This window comes from Aplysia californica, unplaced genomic scaffold (assembly GCF_000002075.1).
Source record: "Aplysia californica isolate F4 #8 unplaced genomic scaffold, AplCal3.0 scaffold00090, whole genome shotgun sequence".
Lineage (NCBI taxonomy): Eukaryota > Metazoa > Mollusca > Gastropoda > Aplysiida > Aplysiidae > Aplysia > Aplysia californica.
Genome location: NW_004797360.1, coordinates 723,631 through 734,274, shown reverse-complemented (window position 1 = coordinate 734,274; position 10,644 = coordinate 723,631). Strand labels below are relative to the sequence as shown.

Genomic DNA, 10,644 nt, shown 5'->3' with positions numbered 1-10,644 from the left:
CAAATACTGCATTTCAAACTCCGCTCCTACCTTACACTTCATACTGGTGAAAGAAATCGCTCAAATTTTCTAGTTTAGTTATTGTAAATGAACAATGCCTTGCTACTGAGCTGTAGTATCAGATAATTTTAACTAAACATTTAGGCCATTTTCTGTTTGTACCGAATTTGTGAATTTCTGACGTTGAATAATAATTATGGAGTACTTTGATTCCACTCTTTGTTTAGTAAAGACATTCTCGGCATGTCCAGTAGAGTCCTTCGATCACGTCGACTGAACCTATCCATTTCCGCTGGGAGAAGAAACTAAGAGCGGGCTCAATTCACGTATTCACGTATTCAACTATTCGAAATATCCGAATATTTTAAGACTCACTTTCGACGATTTTGAATCCAAATTCGAAATGAAATTTTAATGATCCCAACTGTCAACCATATTATTTTATATAGAAGGAAGCATTCACTGACTCCCGATATAGCTGGTTTATCGGAATCGATTCGTTTCATCTCCGTTGATTCAAATATTGGACCTTACTTTAAAGTTGAGCAAGGTGCTGATATAAAAAAAACCACAACCCCCCCCCCCCCCTCCCCAACAAAACCCCCGTGGGTATTTTCGCAGATGCTGGGGTGTGATTTGCTCCTTCTGTCCTACCAAAGTTTTATCGTCCTTATCAGACTCTATCCTCTTTCTTTTCGTTGTATGTTACTCTCTAATAACACTTGCTGCAATCTTCAGCACTTGTTTAATCTTTTTCCTGTTGCAAGTACCGTAAAACTCGCAAAGATTAACTCCAAGCAGGTGGTTGGAGGATGCCACTTGTATGTCCTATTTCTTGGTTCTTTACTTTCCCTTTGTTGTTTCTGTCAGCCCATTTTTCTTTTTCCCAGTACTAAATGACCATTATTGTGTCGACGTGCTTCTCTTTACTCAAGCAAACAAATTAAAACTAAACGAAAAAACAAAACAAAACAACAACCAAAAACAGAAAAAAACAAAAAGCAAAACAATAACAACAACACAACAACAACAACAACAACAACAACAACAACAACAACAACAACAACAACAACAACAACAACAACAACAACAGGCTTAAACAGAGGTGCTGTTAGTAAGTGCAAAATCTACACTTTGATTTATTCACTTATATTCTTCATAAGATAATTCACACAAGTAGGCTTATTCTTATACTATAATGAAAACATCATGTTCCAAAAAAGAAAACGTTTTCAAAAGCCCAGTAAATTACTCCTGACAAAGGTGATTCGTGTTGAGATTCGAACCTTATGGACTATTCGACTATTTCGAAAAAGGGGTTCATGAATTGGCCGAATTCCGAACTGCTCGCTCTGAGCACAACACGCTCAAACTGCGTCAATCAATATTCCGAAGGAAAATCGCCTGCAGTAGTCTCTCTTTGTGTTATCGATCGCGCTCGTCTATTTTCAACCTTAAAGTGTGAGCAGCAACACGCTAGAAAAGTTGTATCATTCACTCTGGTGATAGCTCATAGTAGTCCCTTACCGTATGATGTGGCAACAGCTGGCAAATAGCAGTTAATGGCGGGAACATTATACAATACATCTTTATGGTACCCACCACATCTCATTTTGTGGCAACGCGTCAATGACATCCATTTATTCATTCATGACACACCAAAGTGGCCAGTTAGATCTAGACTTAGATCTATATAATTGTCTTATTTTTTCCCTCTGTTCAGTACATGAGCGTGACAGTTTACCTGGTGAGTAAAAGCCGAATTCTTACATCTTTTAGTAATGTATTTCAAGGAAGAATGATGACAATAAGAAGGTTCTTTTTCTGATTCTCTGAGATAACGTACACACACACACACACTCTCTCTCTCTCTCTCTCTCTCTCTCTCTCTCTCTCTCTCTCTCCCTCCCCCCTCTCTCTCTCTCTCTCTCTCTCTCCCCCTCCCTTCCCACCCTCTCTCTTTTTCTCTCTCTCTCTCCCCCTCTCCCCTCTCCCACCTCTCTCTCTCCATCTCTCTCTCACTCTCTCTCTCCATCTCTCTCTCTCTCTCTCTCTCTCTCTCTCTCTCTCTCTCTCTCTCTTCATCTTCCCTTTATTCAATATTTTTTTCATATTCTCGTAAGTGACTTCAACTGAGGATACGTCATGAAACATTTTCACTTTTGAAGCTTGTCCTACCGGCCTCTGTCGTGTGGTGTTGTTTCCTCCCAGACATGGTCGGCCTAAAAGGTTGGGTCGAAGCTTGACTCCTAAATGAGCTAAACTGTGTCGGTAGAGGCGTGAAACACCTTCATTGAGAACAAAATGAATTGTACAATTAAACATTCTGATCATGACCTCAGCAAATAAGACAAATAGCTAGTATAGTAGCCTATAATAGTACTGCAATAATATAATGATATACAGTTCCTGGAATTGTTTCTAACACGTAACCCTTAATGACTGTATATTATTATGCTATATTTGGCGCTTTGAAAAAAGATATTGATATCTGAAAATAGTTCACGTTAATGGCCCATAATTCAGTGGGTGGTTTAAAAAAATATTTGAAATTTGAAACAATATCAGACTAGAACTTGCCGCCTAGAAATAGACCCACGATAAACCTGTCTAATCGATGTGCAGAAAAGAGGAAAAACATGGAATAACATCAAGAGGCTAGCCAAGGATAAGGAAAGGTGGAAAGTGTTTGTTCGTACCCTATACCCTGGCCCAAGGTGAGAGAGGTACAATGTAAAGATGATGATGAAACCTGTCTAAAATACGAAGAGCCAAGTCTGTCAATCCGAGGTACTTCCCCGTACCATTTCAAATGTAGGCCCATTTAATTCTTTATCTCAGTAATCAACGTCAGCGTCTAGAGGATTAAGTAAAGTGATGAATCAGCATATTCAGAGAACCAATACATTCTACGGCAATGGGAAAAATCCTCAAATAAGCCGCATCGTTGATTAAGCCGCATGGTTTAAATCTGAGGGGAAAAAATCGCTGCTTACTTATTATAGATAGAGAAGTTCACTGAACCTCAGCTTGCTTACCATCTGGGAATTCTTGGCTGCTGCTACCCCAATTGCGTGATTGACAGCGGTATGCGATTAATAATCGCTGTAGAGGGAACTGAGCCAAAGAATCGGTATTCGTTGGGAATGAATACTTGAAGTTGGTTTAATGTCCTGTTATTCATCATTTTTACCAACGCCACTGATTCACAACTTTTAAAAACATCTTTTAAAATATTCTTGTGTGGCACGAAAAGTCTCACTCGGGCTTTGCATTCATTTAATATAGGCCTACATGTAGATTCTATGCCACGTCAATCTCTTTTAAAATGTCAAGCTTACGTGTGATTAAGACAGAGAGAGAACGACCAGATTATAGAAAGAGTGAACCAGATTATAAAAAGGTTGCAGCTGTGAATGTTTAAAGCCCCTTTCAACACAGGTTATGTAACATCCGAATGTTTCGTCCCTCACCCGTAGATTCCCGACCGCCCACCAAAATTACCAAACCGACCACAGGTGGGTGTGGCGTCGTTTGTTTAGTTGCTGGGCTACTGGACAGTAATGGTGAGTTTGCGTGTTCAGAGTCTCGAGCCTCAGCTCGGTTCGACGTTGTGTCCTTGGAAAAGGCTTTTTGCACGAATTTTCCATTTGGCTCTGTCCTTTCGGAGCTAGACGTTGAACTCAGAGGCCCCGCCGCCTCTTAAATAACCTAATATTGTTAATAGATGCGTTTAACTTATACCATTTCACGTTTCACATTTCTCTTTTCACCAGTGGGAAGCACTGATTTATCCCGAGCTTATTTCGCAGACTCTTCTTTATTCCACGTACTCTTTTATCTTATCCCACAGACACGTGTGTCTTATCCTACAAACTCTGTTGTTTTATCCCATCGACTCTTTTATCTTATTCCACGGACTCATTTATCTTATCCCTCAGAATCGTTTGTCTTATCCCACAGACTATTGTGTTATCCCCCACACACTGTTGTCTTATACCCCGCCCCCAACCCCTCATGTGGAAAAGGGAGGGAAGGAAGAAGGGAGGATGGAGGAATGATGAATACTGTCTTGTCAGCAAAGCATACTTTAAGCTTAACGCCATTCTTATCCAAATGGGCACCATCGAACGACGAATATGTTGTTCAATTTTCTTTAAATCCATCAAATGAATAAATCATAGGTAACCTAAATCTCCTCAAAGTAATCATCATTGCACTCGATACCGTCTGAAATATAGGTCTACTGGAACGAAGTTTACGCCTTACGTCAACATTATTCCAACTGCATCTAAAAAGCAGTGGACGTGCATTGCTAGAAAAGGTTAAATCAGCTACATTAAGTTTATTATTTAATTGCTTGTTCTTCCCTTGCTCAAACAATGTGGCTGCATTCAATAGCATGTTGAGGTTTAGGCCGTACATCGACGTAAAAACAAGTAAAATTTGTTTTTAAAAATAGTATAACTTTTTTAGGCATCGCTGTCAGGAAGTTATGTTGCGTTAATCGCTTGGAATCATACGGGGATGACAGCTTCCTGCATCGAGATAAAGTATCCGTTCTCTACCAAGCACTCTTACGTCTAGTTATTCAAGTATCGATTACAAAAAGTTGTGTTATTTGAACAAAGCGGCGACTTCGTTGTTTGAAGGGCCCTAAGTCATAGGACCACAAGTTAAGTGGAAAAGGGCGTTGCGAGGCTCAAGATGTATTGGGGCTACCCGCTTCTCGCGAGGTCCGTATCGTAAACGTATTCAAGGTATGCACTGGATTACTTTGTGAACTTACTTTTTATATTTTTTCATCCTCTGTTGTCTTTGGACGTGGAGGGGAGATGAAATTTTAATTGTAAGGCCGACTCTGCAGTTTTTTCAATTGAGAAGATGTAGTTTCTAGGAGTTCCCTTGACGCCCTCAATTCTTTTTTTGTGTGGCCTACCTCTTCCTTTGTAGCCCCGAGTTCCTGGTGCTGTAGGCTCTTGAGGTTGGCTGACTTGGTGGCGTTCGTAACTGCTGGCCAAATCATATTTTCTTTTGTGTTTTTCTATGAGATACAGGCAGGACTTCGAGCTAACCGTAAGTTGCTCTTTCATCTTCATTTCTCTGCTTGTCTCCTTTGTGAAGGTCAGGGTTTTGTGTTTTTCTCTGAGATTCAGGCAGGATTTCAAGCTGACAACTGCTCTTTCACCATAGTTTCTCTTGCTGTCTCCTTTGAGATTTTTAGGGTTTTGTGAATACGTTTCTTTTGACATGAAGTAACTTTTCTTTCATGAGTTTGACTAAACATCCAGGTCTATCATGAATAGCATAGTGTTGGTATAAACATTGAAGTGATAAGCTGTCTCTTTGTGTTTGTGGAGAAGTTTTGAGGAGAACGAAGGGGTGTGCGCTGATAAGTGACGGTGTTGGCTTTTTGAGTTCGCGTTTCCTGTTCTCCATTTATGGACCGGTTTTCAGGACAAAACGCTGCTTTAAAAAAAAATTAAACTGAAAGAGAGAGAGAGAGAGAGAGAGAGAGAGAGAGAGAGAGAGAGAGAGAGAGAGAGAGAGAGAGGAAAAGGGGGGGGGGTGTTATTTGAATTACTGATTCCTGTCGTTTTCTCTCTGCGTCGGTTCACAAGCTGACCCAGTGCAATACAGTCGTTATTGTAAACATTTTGGCCAGTTCCATCTTCATACATGACATGTATTATGATAATGTCAATTTGGTCAAATCATTGCAGTCAGAGTCAAACTTTCACGTTAGAAATGTAACCAGTAACAATTTGACAAGACTATTAGATCTAGAGATCTATGAGCGTTTCCTAAAAGTTCGTCTTTCTGAGGTACTCTTCTCTTTGTAGATGTATTCAGGGAGAAAGAGAATGGAAATCCAATCATATTTTGTGTTAATAGATCCAGTGGATGCTACTGATAAACTGGGAGAAAAGTTAGGTAGATCGGTTTTTTTTTTTAATATAAAGAAAAGGGCACATGTATGACATGGTCTGTAATATAATTTAGATAACGCGAAACCCCACCAAACCTTATTCAGGTCACACATAATAGCCAAAATAACCAAACTCGTGCAAAGCATGCAGAAATCCCCTACTCGGACACTTGTCCGTTTAAGTATATTCGGACACGTGAGTCCTTCTAACCAAGCATGAATGCGAGTACCGTACATTGTGGGTCTTTCTCTTTTTGAGAATGAAGTGCTTCTTTTTCTTTTTGGGCAAATGCATATTTGCAGTTTGCATAAATTTTCATTTTTTTCTATTTATAGAATGATGAAAACCAATCGTGATTGTTTCGTTTCTTGGCGTAAATCAACATGTAATACACGTTTGTTAAAGTTAAAGAGGGGAAATTGTTCTTAAGAAGGGTCGTGTCCGTGTCAAAATAGACACTGTGTTTCAAGTTTTTGCTGTAAGAAAAAGAAAGTGTGTCACGACGCGATAGAATCAGGTGCTCGTCAGTTTTTGGGTACGTGGAGTTATTGGCATCACCTTAACGCTTGTTCATTTAGTCTTGTTTTCGATGGAAAAAATACTCATCTACTATGAACAGAAGCCGAGGTATTTGCATTTGAATGAGATTAGTTCGCCCCGTTTAAGGGGTTAAAAAAGCGAGAAAATGGCAGCCAAAAGTTACTGACTTTCAAAACTTGAGTTTCCTTTGACACTGCAAATTTTCATTTGTTTTGCCTTTAATCATCGGTTTTCAGTAAAACCCACACCGAAATGTATTTCTAAATGTACATAAAGTGCCTTGAGCAATTTAAAAAATAAATAAATAAATACTATAATTGCCAAACGAGGGGGGGGGGGGGGAATGCTAATTTTTTTTCGATTTCATTATTTTGATGGGGGCCTAAATTTCACCAGAAATTGTTAGCTCAGTTGGCATCACACTGGGCTGTGGTGTATATGACTCTTGTTAGAGTCGGGTTTCTTTAACTTCGGTTGTTTTCGGAGATCTCAAGTCTCCTCACCTTCTTAGCTATGCATATTTGGAAATGAACGTATAAGTCGACGATCCCGCCTATTACATATACATTCATGAACAGCGTTGAATGGGTCGCTATAACCATAGCGTTCTGAGTTCCAGTATCAGACAAGAGAAAAGGGGGACGGGGACGGGAGAGGCAGGGTTCCAGATATTTCTTGTCGTTCTTTTAAATTATGTGTTACACTCGGGGAGGAGCGACATAGCTTATTTCTAGTCCACTTAGATCTAGATGTTTCACAAGAGAAAATTGAATGGTGACGTAAAAAACCCACACCAACCCCCCCCCCCCCCCCAAAAATAAATAAATAAATAAATAAAAAATATCCACAACAAAACGAAACAAAAACAGAAAAACAACCCCCCGCCCCCTCCCAAAAAAATTAAAAAATCAACAGGATGCGAATGACTGTCTCTCTATTCTTCCAGGTCGTCCCCATAGTCTTCCAGTCCAGTTTCTGACCAATCGGAGAGCGTCTTTGAGCTGTGTGCGGAGCAGCAGACCAGCCAACATGACCCAGAAGCTTGTGGCATGTGTGTCCGCTTTCAGCGACGGGAACCGCGGCATCGGATACAAGGGCGATCTTCCCTGGCCCAAGTTGCAGTAGGTTTTCTTTCGCATACACGTACATAGCGAAAGTAGGTTTATTTTGGCTTACACGCACATGGCAAAAGTAGGGGTTTTTGTTGTTGCTTACAAGCACATAAAGCAAGTAGGTTTATATTAGCTTACAAGCACATAAAGAAAGTAGGTTATTTTGGCATACACGCATATTATAGCGAAAGTTGGTTTATTTTGGCTTACACGCACATGGCAAAAGTAGGGTTTTTTGTTGTTGCTTACAAGCACATAAAGCAAGTAGGTTTATATTAGCTTACAAGCACATAAAGAAAGTAGGTTATTTTGGCATACACGCATATTATAGCGAAAGTTGGTTTATTTTGGCATACACGCATATTATAGCGAAAGTTGGTTTATTTTGGCATACACGCATATTATAGCGAAAGTTGGTTTATTTTGGCATACACGCATATTATAGCGAAAGTTGGTTTATTTTGGCATACACGCATATTATAGCGAAAGTTGGTTATTTTGGCCAACGCGCACAAAAAGAAAGTATGTTTATTTTAGCGTACACGCACACAGCGAAAGTTTTTTTTTCGGCTTGCACGCACATAAAGTAAGAAAGTAGGTTTAATTTGGCATACATGCATACAGCAAAAGTAAGTCTATTGTGGCTTACACTAATAATGCGGTTTTTTTTTGGCACACACATACACAAAGAAAGTAGATTTATTTTGGCTTACACGCACAAAAAGAAACAGGTTTATTTTTGGTATACACGCACATCTAAAGTGGAAATATCATGGCATACACGCATATAATATAGCGAAAGTAGGTTCATTTTGGCATAAACGCATATAGCGAAAGTAGGTCTCTTTTTGGTATACACGTAAAGAGCGAAAGTATGTTTATTTTGGCATACACGCAAAAGTGGGTTTTCTTCCCCCCACGCACTCTTGGCGAAGGAAGGTCCCGATTTGTAAAAAAAATTTAATACATGTTAACGTATTAATATGCATTTACGTGTCCATAACCTTATAATATACACGTATTATTCGATAAAGAGATTTTGGATCAAGGTGTTTTACGCCACATTGACATAATCTCGATCATTTAGGATGCAGGCATCGACCCTGCCTATCAGGGCCAACCCAGGCTGAGAAGGATACAACGTCCCAGCAAAAGGACCGAAATGCTCAATAAAGATGAGAAGTGGGACTTCTGAGTGTATCAAGTACCCAAATGTTGCTGTATTTGACATTGAACTATTTTTTCCATTGTTGGCCTGTGTCTGTGTAAATTGCACTGCTCTTCTATTAAAGCCCCCTTAATTAACCATTTTAATTTATTGTGTCAGACACAGACTAGACTTACCAGCAGAGCCAAGTTACTCTATTGTCCTAGTACTAGTATGCGAACTGTTGATCTAGAACAGTGCTTCTCAACCATTTTATAGTCAACGTCAACTTCAAGAGGATACATTACTCGTAACTCCCACCAATTTAATATAATTAATTATTATTGTATTTCCAAACCGACCATAAAATAACACAGATCGCTACGTGGATGATCCCCAGCGCCCGATAAAATGACCAAGTCGCCCACTTGTGGATGATATCGCCTAGGTTGGCAAGCACTAATCTATTGTCTGTGTGCATTGTTACATATATGCGTATCATAATTGTAACATTAATTCAGTATATTTTTCTCTTGGGTGGTTGGCGGGTGCTCTGGTGTGGTTTGTTCCTTCTTTCTTATCAAGTATCTACCGCCCTTTTCTCTCGTTTTTTTCTGCGTATTTTTTCTGTCGTGTGACGTCTTTAATCTTCGGTACTTATATAACTTAATTGTGTTGCAAGTGCAGTAAAACTTGTACTAAAACTGAAAACAAACGCCTGTAATAAAGTACAATGTGTCATAATATTATAAATGTTACATCAGCTTTGTATCTATTTTTTTTCTATAGGGGAGATGAAGAATACTACAGGGGGATTTGCAAGAGGACAGTGGACCCGAGTAAGTCACTGGACCTGAATATGTCACAGAGCGGTTGTTGTTATCGTTGTTGCGTTGTTGTTGCTGTTATTGTTGCTGTTATTGTCGCTGTTTTTGTTGCTGCTGCTATTGTTTTCTCGTAGTTTTGATTTGTCTTTCGATTTTTGTGTTTCCTCATCTGCCTCTTGTTGTGTATCTGTGTATCGGACTAGATGCATGTGTCTGCCTATAACTAATTGTCATCTTGTCTGAAGGGTACATTCGGCAGGTGTAGGGCGCCCCTAGTAATTGGTCTTACATCTTCTCCTCCCCCTTTTTCCTGCCTGTCTAGCCTATGGAGGAAGAGGAGGGCAGGGGGGGGGGAGGAGATGAGGAGGAGCAGAAGGAGGAGGAGGGGAAGGAGGAAGAAGAGAGCAGGGAGAGGAGGAGAAGATGGAGGTGGAGGAGGAAGAAGTCGAAGTTGAGAAGAAAGAGGGGTGGAGAACAAGAAGGACAGCAAGAAGGGAGAAGTGGAGGAGGAGGTTATTATTAATACTATTATTATTGTTACTATCATTATTATTATTGCTATTGTTTTTGTTATTGTTATTGTTATTGTTGTTGTTATTATTATTATTATTATTATTATATTTATTATTATTACTAATTTCTCTCCTTGCAGACGCCTGGACTCGGCCACAGACGACACTGCCATCAGTTACGATGACCTGGCTAAACCTGGGCTGACCGCTATGGAGGTCCAGCCGGACATGCGCACACTCGAGCCCAGAGGCGACCCCAGGGCCTTCATGTGAGTACACATACCCTAATTAGAAGCTACTTCAGAATTCGGCAATGTTTAATCTTCTCAATACCTAGTTTTGGATAAATTTGACGTGAAAACGTTTGAGTTTAACAATACCTAGATAACTGGATGTGCCATTTCTGACTCAGAGGTTGACGTGTAATGACCGACCCTCCATCCTTCACGATCGCGAGCGATCTGCCGTTGCACTTTTTGCCATATCCACGCCATTTTATGTTTTTGTGTTGTCCCTGCTAGTTACTCTTTATCTTCCCCTGGCTCTTCTGCCCAACATCCTTTTCGCAACCACATC

At 40.0% G+C, this 10,644-nt stretch overlaps 1 protein-coding gene across 1 annotated transcript in view; it reads left to right on the top strand.

Annotated features, from left to right (window-relative positions):
- Positions 1-2,061: 2,061 nt before the first annotated feature.
- LOC101863658 (dihydrofolate reductase) overlaps positions 2,062-10,644 on the top strand; it is a gene marked incomplete in the record, with an annotated part of 14,349 nt that continues 5,766 nt past the window's right edge. The window contains 3 exon segments of the mRNA XM_013080541.2: positions 2,062-2,229; positions 7,417-7,591; positions 9,519-9,568. Coding sequence (XP_012935995.2) covers positions 2,214-2,229; positions 7,417-7,591; positions 9,519-9,568 — 241 coding nt within the window.